At 35.3% G+C, this 19,253-nt stretch overlaps 1 protein-coding gene across 5 annotated transcripts in view; it reads left to right on the top strand.

Moving 5' to 3' along the window:
* TFEC (transcription factor EC) overlaps positions 1-19,253 on the top strand; it is a 175,978-nt gene that overhangs the window by 120,067 nt on the left and 36,658 nt on the right. For all 5 annotated transcript variants that reach the window (XM_004741927.3, XM_045062900.1, XM_013050994.2 and 2 more), the window contains one exon: positions 17,174-17,422. In XM_004741927.3, coding sequence (XP_004741984.1) covers positions 17,174-17,422 — 249 coding nt within the window. The remainder of the gene's footprint in view (positions 1-17,173; positions 17,423-19,253) is intronic.

Genomic DNA, 19,253 nt, shown 5'->3' with positions numbered 1-19,253 from the left:
AAGTCCCAAATCTTCAGTATCAACTACTTTTCTTTGCTGGAAGAACCAGAAATATGTTGTTAGTAATTAGATAGTTGTTACACTATAGGTCACTTATGACCTATTTGAATGAGCATAGGTTTTAAAGATGGTTAGGTTTCAAAACCAGCTCTGTCATAACCAGTTGTTTGATCCCAGACAGGTCATGTAATTTGATTGAGACTAAGTTTCTTTATGTGGAAACCTGAAATACCTCATTAGGTTTCAAGGTTATAAATGAGAAAGTAGTGGTGAAGCACCTTGCTTAATGCCAGCATAGAATGAGGACCTAGAGACCTTAGCCATATGCTTATTGTTGCTAGAAATTATAAAGATATTAAATAATATAACTATTAATTGGGACAAGGTTTAAAAAGCTTAAGATGCTGGTATAAAAGAAGTCCAGTATTCTTTAGAAATAATTTATTTGAATAAGATGCTCTCATAGTTTTGGTGAACTTGAGCTGGACCTTGTTCCTCTGGTTGGATGCCTCTCCATGGCAAGTGTTCCTTACTCTATCCTATTGAAAGTGTTTTCTTCCTATTGCCATTTGGTAATCAGAACTATTATGGGAATCGAGTAATATTATTGTGCCCATTTTAAGATAAGGGTATTTACATACTGGGAAGAAATTGAGTGGCCCAAAGGCACACAGCTTGTCAGTGAGGAGTCCAGGTTTGAAGCCAGGTAGGCTGATTCCAAAACCTGTAATTCCAACTGCTTCTCTAACAGTGCTTTTGAAACATCAGACTGTAATTTTAAGTTGTCATCCGTGCAAGCTGAGAAATTAAATTGCCTTCACCTCCACTTTAAAATTAATTAAGGAGATTCTTAAAGCTTATCCTTCTTTTGACAAGAATGGCTAGTCAAACTAAAATGGAAAACCAGTCAACAGTGACATCTATGTGACTAACCCTACATTGGTTTCTTTCTAAGTGTTTTAATTTATTTTGTTTCCAAAAGTAAAACTAACCCAGTCTTTGTCAGGACACAGGTCTCAGTCCTCTAACCAAAAAATATTAGGAGCTGGGCATATGGGTCCTTCCTGCTTCCATGGTGCTTTTCTCTTGGCTGCCTTTCCCCTGTCCCCTTCTGTAGCTCTCTGGCAGGCCCAATGAGCCTTTTCTCCCCAGCACTGAAGCTGAGGACCAACTCTGAAGAGAACCCTAATTGTCTAACTAGTTGCTCACAACATTTTTGTCTTGTTTCTCTTAAACAGTGTAACCTAATAAAATTCCTTTAAAATATATAAACAAGGCCTACCTACTACTAATACAGGAAGGGCTAAGACTATGTATACATGGGAAACCTGGTTTGACTGTTTTGATTACTTGACTGCTCAAGTCAGTCAAAAAGTAATCACCAGTGAAGCAAACGATTCTGACAGATTTTTGGCCCACTGTGACTGCTTATTTGACTGGCTTGCCTGTCAGGTTGAAGTGGTCAGATTGACTGGAGACAGTCTGAGAGATTTAACTCTGGAGGACGTGGGTGTCTGTATACCAGAATCACTTTAAATAACTTTATTTGAAATCTGTACCTATTTTCCTGGGACCAGAGGGAGAAATTTGAAAGTGACACATTGCAGCATTTGACTTTCTGGAGTGAGATGTCTTGTCGCTTGCTAGAGTTAGCAATATATTTATAGGCTACAAAACAATCACATTTTCCCCTATGCACATATAGAGTTCAATAGGATTGAAACTCTACCCTAACTTGGCCAAGTCTTAATAAGGCATCATACTCTGTAACTCTTCTGAAGGGTTGATGATAGATATGTGACAGCAAATGACTTCTCAGATATCAGGATACCAGTTCAGTCATTAGTGACTTGTGGTAAGGGCCAAGTTGACCTTGCCACTAATAGTAGTTCTTCTAAGAAGAAGAATGTATAAGAGAAAGAAAAAAATCAAAATAAAATACCAAACAAAACCCTTGGTCAGATGCAAGAGAATCTGGTTGACATTATTACTTGAGCTGCTTTCTGAAAGCAAGCCACCTTATATATCTACGCTTGTGTTCCTTTTGGAAATTTACTTTGAAATGAGCTCCCAGGTTTGGACAAGACAACACGATAAGGATGGGAAGAACAATTTATTCTCACCTGACAATATTGGATTTTTAGGGGAAGAACACATTGAGGTTTTTATCTGCTGTAAGCACATTTTTATATGGTCTGGTTTATGTTGGTTGAATATCCTAATATGTTTACATTGAGAATTTGAAATATCCTGTTCTTGTTTGAAACACTTATTCATGTGCTGCTCTTTAACCTTCCTAAAATTCTAGCTTTACTCACGGACATGGAAATATTTAGTAAATGTCTGGAACTTTGATGCTAACTCATGTACTTCTATTAAATGTATTTAATAATAAGATTAGGTAGAAGTTAGGGCTACAGTGTTAGTAAAGACTTTAAAGTTATGACACTTTCTAAAATAACTTGCTTACTAGTCATATTTTCCCTTGCTTTAGAGTCACTTGATGTATCATTCTGGTTTTGGTTTTTCTTTTTTTGAATTTTGTGATTAATTGAGGGAAAGGAAGCTTACTTTAGTTTTGTTTTCAAAGTTTATACTTTTTAGTCATTTTATGATTAAATGTTTTTAGCAAAAAAGCCCTTTGATCTGAGTAAAAGAGAGAACAAAATCAAATCTCACAGTTTAAAGAATGCTATAGAGAGGCCATTGGGATATATATTTAAATATTACATGTGCTCTACATTATAGAATCATTATTAATTATGTTTCAATGATCATCTTGATGCTTCAGGGTTTTTACACATCTGTATTATTTCCTTAGGTTATGCAAGTGTATTGCACAAATTTACTTCCTTAGTAGTAAGTGACCTGGGTACTTGTTGCATTGTTCCCTCCTCAGCACCAGGTATTAAGAATTAGAATATATTTTGTTAAGTTTAAAGGCAAAAAGCTAATTACTTCTGATGAGGAACAGAGACTCGTTAGTGAGACCAGCGAGGATTTGAACTTTCACTTTGCTTCAAAGTTCCTTAATGTAGCCTCTAGCTTCACTTTCGCCTCTAGAGAGAATTAGGCTGCTCACCTCAGTGGCTTTCTATGAGGATTGCCTGACACAAGGTAATCCAAGCTCTGCGCTTGACACAAAGCAACACTTACTTACTCACTATACTTATTACCAATTTATGCCATTATTGTCATTATGATTATTAGTGTAATTTTTAACTTTGAAGAGAGTATGGTGTGAGCATATGTGGATTAATTTTTTAACTGTGTCACTTCTATAACTTGGTTAACCTCTCTGAGCCTTAGTTCATCAATAACATGCATAAAATAAGGGATTAGAATCATAAGAGACCAAATATGAGATCACAAAAGGGATCAGTGGATAAAAAAGTGCTCTATTAATAGTAAAATACCGTATAAAATAGAGTATACTGTGCCCTATTCATTCTATTTATTATTGTCTTTGGATTCCAGGCAGTTGTCTGCTTACCCTATAATCTTGTAGCTGCATACTTAAAAATTCTGTTTCAGTGACAGAGAAGACTCACATAAACTGTGACAATGATGGTGTTATTAAATGGTGGAAACAGAAACCAAATTATCTGTGTAATATACCACTGTTTTTTATTTAGTCTCATGGAAATATCATATTCAAAGTTAACAAATGTCCACCATTTTGTCATCATAAGATATTCTACAAGCAGTAAATGAGAAAATTAAGACCATGTTTGATGCTATAATTTTTGGAGATAATTTCCCATTGAGAAGAGGAAGCATGGTTGATAGTACACTTCACCAATAAATCTTTTATGGTAGTATTTTTGCCATGACCAAGCAAGTGATCCATGTTAAGAAGCTGGGACGTTTATGGGGATGTTCGCTGGTTTCCTTAAGCAGAGAGGTAGTGAGAACTGATAGGAAAAATGAAAATGTAAAAGTTGACAGGGACAGATTCTGTGGAGGACCTTCTTCAGGGGATTTCAGAGGATGATCCAATGTCCTAAACTGGGGCCTCAGCCTTCCAGCTTTCTTGCTCTCTTACTCTTCATACTTTCTCTGTGGTCTGATTGAGTCTTAATATACAACTATCCCCTCTTCTCACCTTTGGGCCTTTGTTTCCTCCCTGTGCAGTCTTTACTTACTTCTGTCAGTTCTCACTGGTAGAGGTGCTTTTTGCCCCATTGTCCTGATACAACTGACCATCCTCGACCATCAGAGCCTCTCAGCTGCACCTTAATCCTTAATTTGATCACACCTTCAAAATCCCTTTGTAATGTAAGGTTACATATCCACAGGTTCTGGTGATTAGAACTTGGACTTCTTTGATGAGGGAAGCATTGTTTTACTTACCACAGAATAATTGAAAATAATTGGTAAAAGCTTAAAAGACTAAAACAGTATATTTACTAATTATATATATATATATATATATTTTTTTTAATTTCAATGAAAAGGTTTTATTTTAATGCTTTGTCTGCTCAAATTAGAATGGAAATACAATTCTGGATCTTCATCTCTGAAGTTACAGTAAATATTTTCCACATATTTCAAAGCTACAATATTAACTAGCATTTTGAGTTTTTTGTTATTTCTCAAAAGCAATTGACACGCACAAAAAAAATCTTACAAAGAAGTTTTCTGTTATTTCACCTCTTGCCAACTTTTTATATGTATTTGCTTATATCATAAATTTATTCCTCAGAGCAAGAAGATTAAAGAAATCAAATAGGATAGTCATGATATTTATTTAGAGCAAGCCAAGGTGAAAATACTATTTTCTGCCTTCCTCACCTCCTCCTACCCATCCACCTGTTCTCTATCAAGAAATGGTGTTAGATGTTTTTAGGAAAGAAACATTTATGTAACAGTAAAGATAATATAAGGAAACTTCCTGGGGAAGAGGGCTAGGACTCTTCAGAACAGTGTACATTAAATACCCAGATCAAAAGAAAAGTGGAACAAAACATCTTTAATAAAAAAAAAAAAAAAGAAATACTCATCTAAAGTTAGTATTTCCTGATGGTAGATTTCAACTATAGCATTGTCCCATACTGTGTAGAGAAGCCAGATCTTACATCATGTGAGAGTTACAAGACAAAGTGAAACACAAAAATAAAATCCTGAGTGAACCAAATCAAACTTAACTAATAATGGGGAAGCAACTGCAAAGGTTTTTCCACCAGAGTCAGCTGGTGGATACTTGTCTATGGATATAGGACACATCTTTTTCTAATAATGGAGGCTGGAGTTAATTTTTATTATCCTTGCAAGCTGGTAATAAATACCTTGTAGTTGAAAGAATACCCTACTTGCAATCAAAAGATGTAAAGTAGAGTTCACTTTTTCATCTGAGTGATTGTGCGCAAGTCCGATAGCCCATCTGAGCTTCTGTTTCTTCATCAATGGAGTGAAGACAGAAGTTCTTCCTCAGACCATTGGAATGTTGGATTCCACGTGTGACAGTGGCTACCCTAATACGGTTTTCTTGAAATTTCATTTATCCATGAGGTCCTATGATCAGTCTTCTTGATAAATTAATGTTTCATGGCCAGGTACTTTCTGTAACTATAAAAAATTTGCGACAGAAGTATGTTTCTTTGATTCAAAAGGAACATTATTCTTCAGTGACAATGGGAAGGTGAAACTGTGTGCAACAATCTGTAACTGAAGGCCTTTCCTACATGAAGGCATGATGGCTGGAGGAATTTGATTAAAGTAGATAAAGTAATAACAGATGCATCTGAAACACAGAGCCAGACATCATCCTATTTACTAGTTAAGTAAAATAAAGACAATATAGATTTTGCCCCTTTTTTCCTGGAAATACTAGTAATAACTATAAAAATTGAGTGATAGAAATGTACTTATGAAACAAAGCCATTTTCTGCAGTTTGTCAATCAAAATGAATAATTTCAAAGTCTCATTTTCAATTAGATTATTTTAATATTTAACTACCTAAAATGCCCCAATCGTATTCTTTAGAAAATGGTTAGACTAGAATACCACAGTTCTAATGATGACATTTTATTATCATAAAAATGACTTCATTAATTGATGATCATATATCAACTCATAAAGTAGATAAAGGACATAAAAAGTTTTCAAGCCTGAGATAGTATAAAACCATTTAAATTGTTTAGAATTTTTTTTCAGGAATAAACCTCTGTGATCGTTTTATTCTCACAAAAAGATGTATGAATTTGTTATAAATTCAACTACCTTAAGAGACCTGTGAGTTTGTTTTACGACAAGGTCTTTATAAGTTGACAATATGTGGATATTATCCCAAATCTAACCATTGAGATATATTAAAAATGTAAAAATATAATGCATTTGTAACAGAGTGATGCAAACGATGCAAGTATTATAGGGAGTTTGGATTTTGTCCTAGGAGTTCCTATTGATGGTTTTGAATCTATTTTAGAACATGTAAAATTAAAAATAAATTCACTCATGACTTTCTAAGATATTTGAAACAAGACCTCTTAAAGAAGTCAGTCTTGTTTCTCCTTTATTCTCTGAATCCTTGAAAGAACATTTACAACTTCATAATGAAAATGATTTAAGGTCACTATACTGAGGATGAAAAAAGTACGTTTAACCACTACATGAGAGCTTTGTTTTAAGTTGAAAGTAGCTGTGAAGTATAAAGTATCATCTAAACACAACTGTTGGTTTCTGAAGCAAAGAGAACTTATAAAAGTTCTTTTAATAAATATTAATGTTTAAGCTTTAATGCAGTTAAACTTTTAAAAAAATTGAAGACATTTTACTGAATCTAGCTTAAGCAACTAACTTTTATATTTCTACATTTACAGAAAAAAATTTAATTATATGAGAAACTTCTGAAAGCTTTGGGGAAGAGTATTAACTCATTTAAACACAGCTAAAAGCACTACATATGAATATGTTTAATATCAAAATATAATCTTACACCTGAACCTTCCCTTCTTTTTTTTTTTTAAGATTTTATTTATTTATTTGACAGACATAGGTCACAAGTAGGCAGAGAGGGAGGCAGAGGGGGGGCAGGAAGCAGGCTCCCTGCTGAGCAGAGAGCCTGATGCGGGGCTCCATCCCAGGACCCTGAGATCATGACCTGAGCTGAAGGCAGAGGCTATAACCCATTGAGCCACCAGGCGCTCTCCCCTCATTCTTTCTTTTTAAAGGAAAAACACATCTTTCATTCATTCACTTGGTCTGTTGAATCAAAAAGGACATTTCCTCATGTCATTAGTTCCCCAAGAGATAACGTATTCTTCAATATGAATTTTGATTTTTGACACATCATTTCAGAAAATAAAATGAAGTTAAATATTGTGCTGAAGTTTTAAAAAATAACTGTGGAGGCCCATTCAAGTTTTTTATTTATGATAGTATATGATTAAATAATATTATTTATTTAAAACCTATAGCATAATCCCTTCTGCAGGCTGTTTACTCAATAAACAAAAAGAGTACAAAATCTATTATCGAAAAACTTAGGGCTAGATGTGTTTTAGAATTCTCAGTATTTCAGATACAGTACATATAGAGAGGCCTAAAATGGCATACCATACTCAAACACATTAATGTATCTGCAGAAATGCCGACTAATATCTATTATAAGTGAGACAAAGAAAGATTTTAAATAGCCTTACTTTATTTCAGACCTGATTTTGCCACAAAATGGGTTTGCACCAGACTGAAATCAAAAACAAAAATGAACTTCTGATTTTCAGAGATTTTTGGATTCTGGAATTACAGTTAAAAGATTGAGGACTGATAAGGACTGATAAGGAGAGTTGCAATGTACTTGGATTAGGAAAATAAGTCTGTATATCAAAGGGTTGAATATATCACTTTGGAAATAGGAAAAACAAATAATGATTTTATTAAGGAGGATTTACTCCACTGTGTAACATGTACAAACTTCAAGTGAACTCTTGCAAAGTGTGTAAAAAAAACAACAAAAAACAACAAAAAACAGAATCTTGGGAAAAACTAGAGTTTAGAATCAGAATTGATTACCTGGTGCGTAATTAGAGCGTGGGAGTCCATCATGTTCAGTTCTAGGCCCTCTCATCTTTTAATTCTGTACATCTCCCCCCAACTCATCTCATTAGTTACTATCAAAGTGTAAATGTCAAACTGGCTTCATCCACAGTGCATACTTCTGAGTTCCAGACCCCTGTATCTGGCTGCCTACTTCATACCTTCAAAACACCGCAAACTCAATGTGTTCAAAATCAAAATTATGATTCTCTCCCTCCCAAAACCCCAGTCTTCTCTGTGAAGAGCATCACTATCCATTCTCTCACTTAAGCCAGAAACTCAGGTGATTTCTTAATCCATTTCTAAGCATCTCTGAAATCCAGCTACTTGTTTCCATGTGATCCCTCACCCTTATCCCATGACCCTAGTTCAAGGAACCCATTTGTCTTTCCTGGACTCTCCTTTTACCCTGCTAGAACTCATTTAACTGAACTACTAGGGTCCCCTTCCCTGTGATAAAGAAAGTAAGACACCTTTGTACACCTAAAAGCATTGCAAGGATTGACCCAACTGGCCTCCTCAGTATCATACCACACCATAATCTCTCTGCTCCCTCACGCTTCACTCCTTTCAAGCATTTTTCTCATCTTCCCTCCTCCCATCTAGGTCTTTGCACATGGTGTTCCATCTTCCTGGAATACATTGTCTATACTCTTGCTCTAATTACTTCCTTTTCATCTTCCAGATCCAGCTCTACCATCCCTTCCTCAGGTAAATCATCCCTAACTTTTGTCTAGATAATTTCTGTCCACAGGCTCTTAGTCTTGTGTATCTCTCCTTCCTATTCTAACAGCACTTGAGAATTTACAGTGGTTCATGTGATCGTTTGACTAAAATCAGTCTCTTCTGCCTGTCCATAAGCTGCATAAGGAGAGGGACTATGTTTCACCTTCCTCACCACTGTTACCCACATAAATGGCTACTGGATAGAGGCACACATGTTCATTTGAATGACTTGTTTCTCTTTAATGTCTGTCTGCCTGCTTTTGAGATACCTTTTACTTTAAAAATTTTATCACATTGTGTTACAATTATATGTTTAGTTATATGTATCTCTTAATACACTGTGAACCTTTGAAGACTGGGCTATGTCTGTTTTGTTCATAATTATATCCCCAGAACTTATCATAGTAGCATAAAATCTGATGTGCAATAGGCACTCAAAAAAATATTTGTAGAATCAATGAATGCTCAACCTGTGAGTACAGGGTCAAATGTATTTTAAAGTATTATGGCTCAAGTTATCTCCATGTTTCATATTAACTTATTTTGGTCATTGATGATATTGCTAGTTGACCTTAGTGTGCACATGGCCTGTTGTGTTCTTTTAAAGCCAACATGAGGTGGTCAGTCTCTGATGTCATTTGTATTTGACGTTTACAGCTCAAAATTCCGAATACACAGGCCCTTAAGAAACAGAGCAGAATAGGGGCGCCTGGGTGGCTCAGTGGGTTAAAGCCTCTGCCTTCAGCTCAGGTCATGATCCCAGGGTCCTGGGATCGAGCCCTGCAGGGTCCTGGGATCGAGCCCTGCAGGGTCCTGGGATCGAGCCCTGCAGGGTCCTGGGATCGAGCCCCGCATCGGGCTCTCTGCTCAGCAGGGAGCCTGCTTCCTTCTCTCTCTCTGCCTGCCTCTCTGCTTACTTGTGATTTCTGTCTGTCAAATAAATAAATAAAATCTTAAAAAAAAAATAAAGAGAGCAGAATAAATAAACTACAATTATTGCTTATATTTGTTCTAATTCTCTTAAAGGTATAATATGGTGATTTTCCTGAGGTGCTAACATAAACAAAACAAATCAACACAAGCATAGATAGAATTAGACTGAGTTGTAAGGGAAGCTTAGACTTTAAAGTGTAAATATGAGTGCTTATGGAGTGCAACCATTTTTACTGCTAGAACACTACTGAATTACCAAGGGAAAAAAAAAAGACCTCTGCTTAATAATATTCATGCCTCTTTAAACTCTCATAAGTGTGGGTCTCTCCTCAAAGACATACCATTGGAATTACCCAAATTCAAATGATTGGGACTGACGGGATATGTTACAATCACATTTTACATTATTATCCATTAAATAGCTTTGGATTATATAACACTCATCTGAAATATGCTGACAGTTATTCAGAAATCTAACTAAAACTTTTGATGAACCAGGCCCTACTTTGTTCAGTAGTTATATCTCAATCAGACAAGCTCGACTGTATAATTTTAGGTTTAGTCAAGATGAGATTTATGGGTATATCATATCCAAAGACTGCTGCAAAGAAAGTAAGACTTGAAGAAATGAGTTATTAATCTTTACCATATAACATTAACAAATGTCGTGTGGCTTTTATAAGTAGCTACCTAGAGGTAGTAGATTCATGAGCCCCCCAAAATAGATTTCTTCTTATATACCTCTGATGCTAGAAACATAATGAATAGTCACCTATTATTCACTTGTGAAATCCAAGCTTTTACTTCATTTATTAAATTCAAGTTTAGTACAAAATTAACAAAATTAAATAAGGACTGTCATGCCATAGTGAATGGGATTTTCTGTCTTGCTTTTCAACAGGGGTCTGTGAGTGTGTACATACATGTAAATGTGTGTGTGTGTGTGTGTGTGTGGTGACAGTGTACATGTTTTTCTTTACTATCATGAGGTACCATATTTACTATAAATCTATTTCTTGCTGAATATATTTCTGTTTCTCCTCTTGCAAGTAGACTAAACATGCTTATTAGGTAGTGCCCACGTTTGCTTGATTGATTAGCTTGGCTAGTCAAATTAATGGTGATAAAAAGTCTTGTTATTGAGATAATTGCTTGTGTGATGTTTGCCGTCACTTTTTAGTTTGGAGTTTCAAAAGGCCGGTACCCAGAAGGTGTTTTATCTCCTCCCAGGTCCTGTGCCCTCAGTTTAGATAAGTGGTCTCCAGGTGGATAGTGACATGTGGGTCATAGACCTGCTTTCTAGAGAGGAATGACTTTCCCTTGGGACTAGCTTTAACAAAGAGCAAACTCTCATTAAATGTTAAACTCTCAGTAAATGTTGAAAGAATTAGCTGAGGGCTTTTATCATCATCTTATGGTTTCTCTATAAAAAGATAACATTTTAAAAGAAGCTTATATATATATGTGGGAATCATGTTTATAAGTTTTTATATGATGTACAGCAGTATTAAGGAGATATGATACAAGCAGACAATCTTACAGATACAGAATCACAGGGTTTGTTGGAGTCCTTCAAAGATTTTTTTGGTGCAACTACCTACTTGCTTCTAAAATTTCCTTGTACATTATACTCTCTCTGTTGTTATCCACTGGATGGGATATGAAACCCATACAAGAACTAGGTCAAAAGACTACAGTATAGAACACTGAAAAGTAAATTGGAGGAATGAACTCATGTATCTAGGAGCATAATTTGAAAGCCACTCTGTGAAAATAAGAATGACTCCACGTGGGGGCATAGAAAGTCCTTCTAGCCAGCACTGCATGGCTAGCCCACATTACTCCACAGTCTTCTACCTACCAGGAGGCCTTATACTCAAATGCAAATAGGGTCACTTAATAACATTTTGTTAATCCTAATTAATTCCTAACAAAATCTTCGTTGATGTATAAAGTTGAACCCTCCCAAGCCTCATCTAAATTCTACGACTTCAAAAAATTTTATCAGACATCAGTTACCCTAAATCGTTTCCTCTTGTTTCACCTGCTATTGTCAAGAGAATATAGCTGACTTTTCTATGACATTTGGCTGCTTTCTCCTGGACCTCCCATCAATTCTCTTAGTAGTCAGGATTCCTGCATCTGTTCTAGCCCAAGAACAAATAGAAAAAGGATACACACACACACACACACACACACACACACACTCACATACACTTTGCATTTGTAATGTGATCCCCCAGTCATCATGTTTCTTGCAACCAGGAGAATGCATTTTTTTGCTTCCTGACCAAATCCTTCCCTTTAGGTTATTGTATTTGCAGGAATTTGTGTGATTCTAATTTTTAAAAAATAGTTTACCTGTTAAGCACATTGTCCTGGTTCTCTTATTAGTGGATCTAAGCATTTTTTATAGCTCACTAATACACTATACCTAATTTCTTGAAAGACCCCATCCCTTTATTAGAACATGAAAATCTAAACTACATTTGAAACATTAAAAATGGACTTTTTAAGCTAATTTTTTCATTTTATTAACTCCAAGTAATGGAACTTTTTTAAACACCTTATTTTCTATCTAATGGTTAGTTTGAGACCATTGTGTTGGGGTGATGGCCTTACCAGGTGAGCCTCTGGGTTAGTCTATCTAAAGATGGAGTCTGCTGTGTAAATTGCTTGGGAGGCTGTGAGTGCTATCTCAGGGTCCAGTCAGATTTGTACAAGGGTATGTATTTGGGCTTCTCACTGGAGCTGATTCATATTATGCCTTTGATCAGAAATAAAAATAGTGTTTGTTATGGTACATTGCCTAGATGATCCCTTTCATAAGTGAGCCACTTTTCCCTCCACCTGATCCTGTTGTCCTCATCCTACTGTGGCTGAGATTCTGAAATCAACCCCCAACAAATCTCCTGCAGGCATGTCTCAGAGTATATTTCCTGGGTAACCCAACTTAAGGTGATTTTTTTTTTAAATATAAGCATATGAAGAATTTCTTTGCCTATTTTACAAAAACTGCTATTGGGATTTTGTTCAATATTTTAAGTCCTCCATGAAAAAATCCAGTTTATAAATTCTCAGATATTATTTGTAAAAATATTTGTCTTTCCTCAGAACTGGTATGATCTAATTACTTAATAAGAAATATATATTAGGTTGACCCATATAGATTAAAAAATATATATATATGTACATATATATATATATATATATATATATATATATATATTTAATTCTCCTTTTTCCTTGGCTGCCAGGATGTTCATGGGTAAGTTTTTATACTTAATTGAAATTTAATCTTCAGCCTACATTTCCTGGTGTAAATATCTCTTACCACATTCACACTTCATATTTATTTATGATGTCTTGGAAAATAAGGAGACTATAAATATATTCTTTTAAGTGAAATAAAACAGATTTCTGCATGCAGGCATTAGACTCAGCATGACCATGTCTATGTTTAGTTTCCAATGGCGGTATATCCTAGTGGTAAAGCTCAAGCATAGTACTAAGTTCTGGGGATATGATTTACTTATTTGTTTTCATAAGCAAAATTCCTTTACATTTGAATGGTCTCAATCTCTTTGACAGTCCAGTGAACCAAATCACAGTCTACAGCTGCTCCGGCTTTCTAGGTGAAGACTTTGACATTCTGGTTATGGTTTACCAGCTCTTCTAGTAGATTCCCAAAGCTCTCTGGGGTCATCATAGTTATTCAAATGCTGAACTTCAATGATTCATTCATTCATTCACTGAACGCATGTAGATGCATTTTTAATCACCTGCTGGGTGCCATTCTCTGGGTTATGTTCAGGATGTATGGCAGGAAAACCGTCAGCAAGAAAAACACAGTCCTTGCCCTTGGAGATCTTGTATTTTTCTTCCCTGTCCAAACTCTGACTAGACCGCCGTTCTCTGAAGGCAGGCACTGTGCTGATTTCCCTTCTGCCTTCGATGTACCTCTCAGCACACAGACACTTGGCACTCACAAAATATTTCTTGCATAAGTGGATAAATGAACAAGGGCAACCTATCATTTCATCTACTTCATCTCACAAAATACTGGGATCTTCAGTAAGGGAAAGCCCGTAGTTTCATGGCTTTGTCTTCAGATGCCGGGCAATTTAAAAGTGTTTAAAAATGGGCTTCACAAGGGGCACCTGGGTGGGTTAGTCAGTTAAGCATCTGCCTTTGGCTCAGGTCATGATCCCAGAGTCCTGGGATCCAGCCTCATGGGCTCCCTGCTCTGCGGTGAGTCTGCTTCTCCCTTTGTCACTCCTCCTGCCTGTGCACTGGTGCGCTCTCTCTCTCTGTCAAATAAATAAATAAATTAGTTTAAAAAAATAGGCTGCACATGGTTTAGCTGCTGCTTTACACTTAGTTGTCTCATTGTTCTGATAATCAGTTCATGATAGGAGATGATGGAGATTTTCTGGGGAGTACTTTTTTCACATTCCATTGTATCTTTCCTGCTCCACTAAGCTTTTAGTCCCTTATGCTCGCTGTACAGATGTTCTGTAGATGGGGTCCCAGACGGTCCTCACTTTTGCCCTCTAACCCATTGTAATTCTCTGTAAACAAACAAACAAACAAAAACCCCAAAAGACAAAACGACAAAAACTCAGTAATTTTGGCAGAATTAGAGTTAATCCCATTTTATGTTTTGCTTCAACTCTATAGAATGGTCTGCAGAGGATATAGTGGTCTTGTTTTGAGAAAGGAAACTCTATTCATGTGAGTTCTTTTTCACAACTAACATATGTGAATGCTTCCCAACTTTTTTTTTTTTTTTTGAAAAACAAATATCTCTATTTGGCTGCAGATATAGAAGTTTGTTTTTTGTTTTTTTTAAATCTACTTATTTGACAGAGAGCAGGAGAGAGAGTGAGAGAGAGCACAAGCAGGGGGAGCCAGCACAGGAGAGGGAGAAGGAGAAGCTGGCTCCCCACAGAGCAGGGAGCCTGAGGCAGGGCTTGGTCCCAAGACCCTGGGATCAGGACCTGAACCAAAGACAGAAGCTTAATCGACTGAGGCACCCAGGTGCTCCTTTCTCCCAACTTCTTTTCTTCTTTCTTGTTTTCTTTGATCTTTTCTCTTGAGATTTCCTTCCTTTTCCCCTGTTCAGGGCCATTTTCTTCCAACACCTGATTTAAAACCACTTCCTCTTATAATTCATTTTTTAAAAATCCACTGCTTTTTGTGGCATTTTTAATTCATTATATACATCACTGAGCTTTTCCTTTGCACTCCAGTCACTTCAATTATTTACTCAGGAGCCAATAGTGCACAGTGTTTAGGTAGACTCTGTATTCCAGCTCTGTCCCTTACTAGCAGAGTAATGAGAGGTGTGTTATTAAATCTCTCTGCTTCTGTGGCTTTATCTACATACGGCAGTGGGGATACTAATGATACTTCCCTCCTAAAGCTGTAACAAAGATTAAAGGAAATAAGGAATGTAAATATCCTGGTACCTGTTGCATGTTATTATTATCATTGTTGTTTTTACTGTAGTTGATATTAATACTGCCTAACTACATCATAGGCCTGTAGAGCCCTGGGATCACATTTACGACTTCTCTTGATGTAACACCAAATGCAATAAGTACCCTAATGAAAGCTCTCAGAGTCAATGGATGAAAAGTAAAAAATGAATTAGTTAATGAATGTTGTAAATTCTGATTCAACATACTTTTCTTAGAACAAGAGGCATTTTCCTTTCCTGGGGATACAATGCTCTTTAGTCTTCAATTACATCGTATGATTTGTAAATCTGGAGATGCTATTTATAATGTATATTTTGTAAATGTACGCAGATTAGAAGGATTAACTAAAACTGTAAGATAATCTAAATAGCTACCCTAGAAAAATTATCACTGGCATTTTAATGAAATGTTATTTTACAACTTTAAAGCTCATAGCAATATAATTAGTAATATGTATAATCTTTATTACCAATCTTAATCTTTTTTATATGACTGAAAAATTATTTTATGGTACTACAATTAAAATAATGCTAAAAATGTCAGCATAACAGAATTAGACTAAAGTAACTACTACAATATTGTACCCCAAACCAGCTAATTTAAATGCAAAATACTTTGTAAAGGCTATTTATCTGGGCTAATGCATGTTAAGGGATTTAAGGAGTAGTTTGTGTAGCTGAAATAAAAGGAAAAATAAGCACTGTACAGCAATCTTTACTATTGTTTAACATGAGGGAAATATTAAATAGGTTTATATATAGGCCACTTGAGGAAAATGTATTAGAAGCCACATCACAGCATAGTAAATATAAAGAGGACTGGCAGGCAATGCTACTTTCAAAGTCTTTTATAGGAAAAGCTTGACATGGTTAAAATTATACTTCTGCACTCCATGTTATATTGTTAACTGTGATAACTAGCCAGAATTTTTGAAATCCCTTTTCAAAACACAGGACAGTTGTTTAGTTGGCACATGACACTGGTTAGCTTTTTCTCTGAATGCTTCCTATGATTCATAATCATCTACACAATTATTACTAAGTGAGAATATAGAAAGCTTAGAAGTAAGATTATGTATGTATGTATATACCTATGTAATCTCTACACCCAATGTGGGGCTCAAACTCACAACCCTGAGATCAAGATCAAGCCAGGTGCCCCTAAAAATAAGATTTTTAAAAAATAAAAATAGGATGTGCCTGGGTGACTCAGTTGGTTAAGCATCCGATTCTTGATTTTGGCTCAGGTCATGATCTCAGGTTTGTGGGATAAAGCCCAGAGAGGGCTCCGTGCTCTGCCGAGAGTCTGCTTGAGATTCTCTCCCTCTCCCTCTCTGTCTGTTGCTCCCCCCACTGGTGCTCTCTCTTTCTCTCTCTCTTTCTTTTTCTAATAAATAAATAAATAAATAAATAAATAAATATTTTTTAAAAATAAAAAGTATAGCACAGAAATTTTTAAAATATGGAAAAAATTACTTTGATTACTTAGATTTCACCACCCATATCATACTTAATATTTTGTATATATATTTCTAGTTTCTGTTCATCATGAGTAATTTTTTAAAATATTTGATAAAAATGATTTGTGATTATGTCCCATGGAATATTTATATGTAATATTTAAAAATCCAAGAAATACATATTATATGAAAATTCCTCTATTTTCCTTCTATTATTTTAGGCCTCCTTTTCTAGAACCTCAAAATGTATTGCTACTTATAGATTTATTCTCATTTTTGGTTCAGTTACCTGTTATTTTGAGAGCTGTTCTTAAACACTTGGTTACCATTGAAAATGTTTTAGTAAGTTTAAGTTACTTCTTAAAAACTGTCATCTATTAGTAGGGTATGTAAATTATGACAGAAGCATAAACCGTAAATTCGAGAGAAGGAGATGTTGTAACGTGTCTATTAACATAATTCAGTTGTTGAAAGTAGAACTCTGATTTACCAGGTGATACTACACATTGTATTTGTTTGACTTTTATTCTGTAGGTCTCAGCACATCTGGAAAATCCTGCAAAATCCCAGCTACAGAGAGTCCAGAGACAAGTAAAACCCTTTATGACCCTTGACTACCAGCTTGTCAACCAGACTCCTAAACGGTCACACCCTCCAGCTTCAAGCAGTGCGCTTCTGGTGCAGCAAGGACACCTATCTCCCGAGAGTGACACTGGCTTTACTGGAAATCCACTCACCAAGTTACTAACTCTTGGGAAAGAAGATGACAATGTGGAATGGCATGTATGTCTAGTAGCTACTTATGAAAATATATAATCAGCTTTTGAAAAAAACTGTAGACAAACTCTACATTTTTATAGTAAACATTCCAAATGCAAATGTATTTAGCAAAAGGGATGTCTTAATGTATTCATTTATAATAGTTAGTTATTCACATATTGATTCCTCTGCATAATAAAATATAACAGTTCATTTCTCAATACCTCAGTTATGTATCAGTGTGAGTCAAAATGGGCTCTAACAGTCATTTATGTTAGAAAGATTTAGCTTTGTAAGGATTGTCTGGTATATTTAGTTAAAATATTTATCGGTAGTTGTATTATCTTAAATACCCATTAAAATAAAACAGGAAGAAGTTGTTTAAATAGCAGTCAACACGTGCTCTAAAATAAGACTAAAAATGTTATTGCACTTAATGTTTTATGGAATTACATTTGGATTTCTTACTATTAATTATTTATTCATTCATTTCTATTTTCAACAAATACTGTCTACCGTTTACTAAATAACAGGAACTTAGAGGTGCCAGGGGTATAAAATGAATAAGAATGTGTACCGTCATGGAATTTATATTTATCGTGACCTGCTTATGAATGAACCTTCGAAAAGTACTGAAGAATGAATTGAACTGGCAAACCACCAGAACTGGGAAAAAGACTTCCTTTAATATCTCAGTGTAGAAAAACAGCATTTATAGCTGAGCTTTCTATTCGTTTCCTTTTCTTTCTTTCTTTCTTTTTTTTTTTTTTTTTTCCATTTGATTTGTTAGATGGAGCCATGGTCCTGTGATCTCCTGTGTTTAATCTTCCAGTCTACATTCCTGATGATTATTACTGATTTCAGGTCGCTGCTTTTTGCTATGAAGTCTGTAGCCTCCAGTCACCAAAGAGTAATGCTCAGTGTCCCATTATGTGAATTCCAAAGTGGTAGAGGAAGATTTCACTTTTTTACAAATTTTACATTTATCAGGCAAAGGGAAAATAATAAGTATCTGGTAGACTGCTTAATAAAATAGAAAACAACCACAAAATAGGACTCATTGAAATCCAAAGCTGAGCATAAAGCTCTACATGGGTATTTACTGATACTTCTCAATAGTGACTATATAAATAATTGTTTAAAAAAAATGTAAGGTTAGTTCTCTAGTCACTCTATGAAGAGCGTAAAAATATATGTAGGATGAAAATCATCTGTATAGTAAATATTAGAACTCAACCAACATAATTTTTCTTACTACCACCTTCTTCCAAAGTTCATTTCATTGTGTGAAAGATTGATTTCTAAGGGGAAAAAGCAAATCCCTAAGGATTTGCATATGCCAGTCAGTTCCAGGCAAAACCCAGAACACGATATTATGTATCTTATGAAATATGTTTTCTAAAAAATAGGAAAGGATAAGTAACATATATCAGTGTTCTCAGTTTTTCTTAGTAAATGTTTTTATTCCCTAGGCACACAACTTACATTTTCTTTCATAAGAATTTTTTACATTATAAAAGAAATCTATGTGGTTTTAGTAGTCTTTTATGTGGTGCCTGTCAAAGGAAGCTGCTAAGAAGGGCTGAATGCCCCAAAGGTGCAGAGCTCTGGGGGCAATGTGCACATTAGGCATGGATTTTTTTTTTTTTTTTGCTATTTTTTAAACCATTGTACCTTTGGCTATGTAAGTAAAGTTTCTTCTATAGTTAATTCTACTTAATCATAATTTTTTCAGTATGTTGTAGTTTTCATCAGTGTGTGTTCTCTTGAAGTCCACTTCTTATGTGCATGTTTTCACATTCTGCCACCATTCACGGTCTTGTTATCTTTCACAGCTAAGATGTATCCTATGTCA

This window comes from Mustela putorius, unplaced genomic scaffold (genome assembly GCF_011764305.1).
Source record: "Mustela putorius furo isolate JIRA1106 unplaced genomic scaffold, ASM1176430v1.1 tig00003845_pilon_pilon_pilon, whole genome shotgun sequence".
In the NCBI taxonomy this organism is placed as follows: Eukaryota; Metazoa; Chordata; class Mammalia; order Carnivora; family Mustelidae; genus Mustela; species Mustela putorius.
This window is presented reverse-complemented; position numbering and strand designations above follow the sequence as displayed.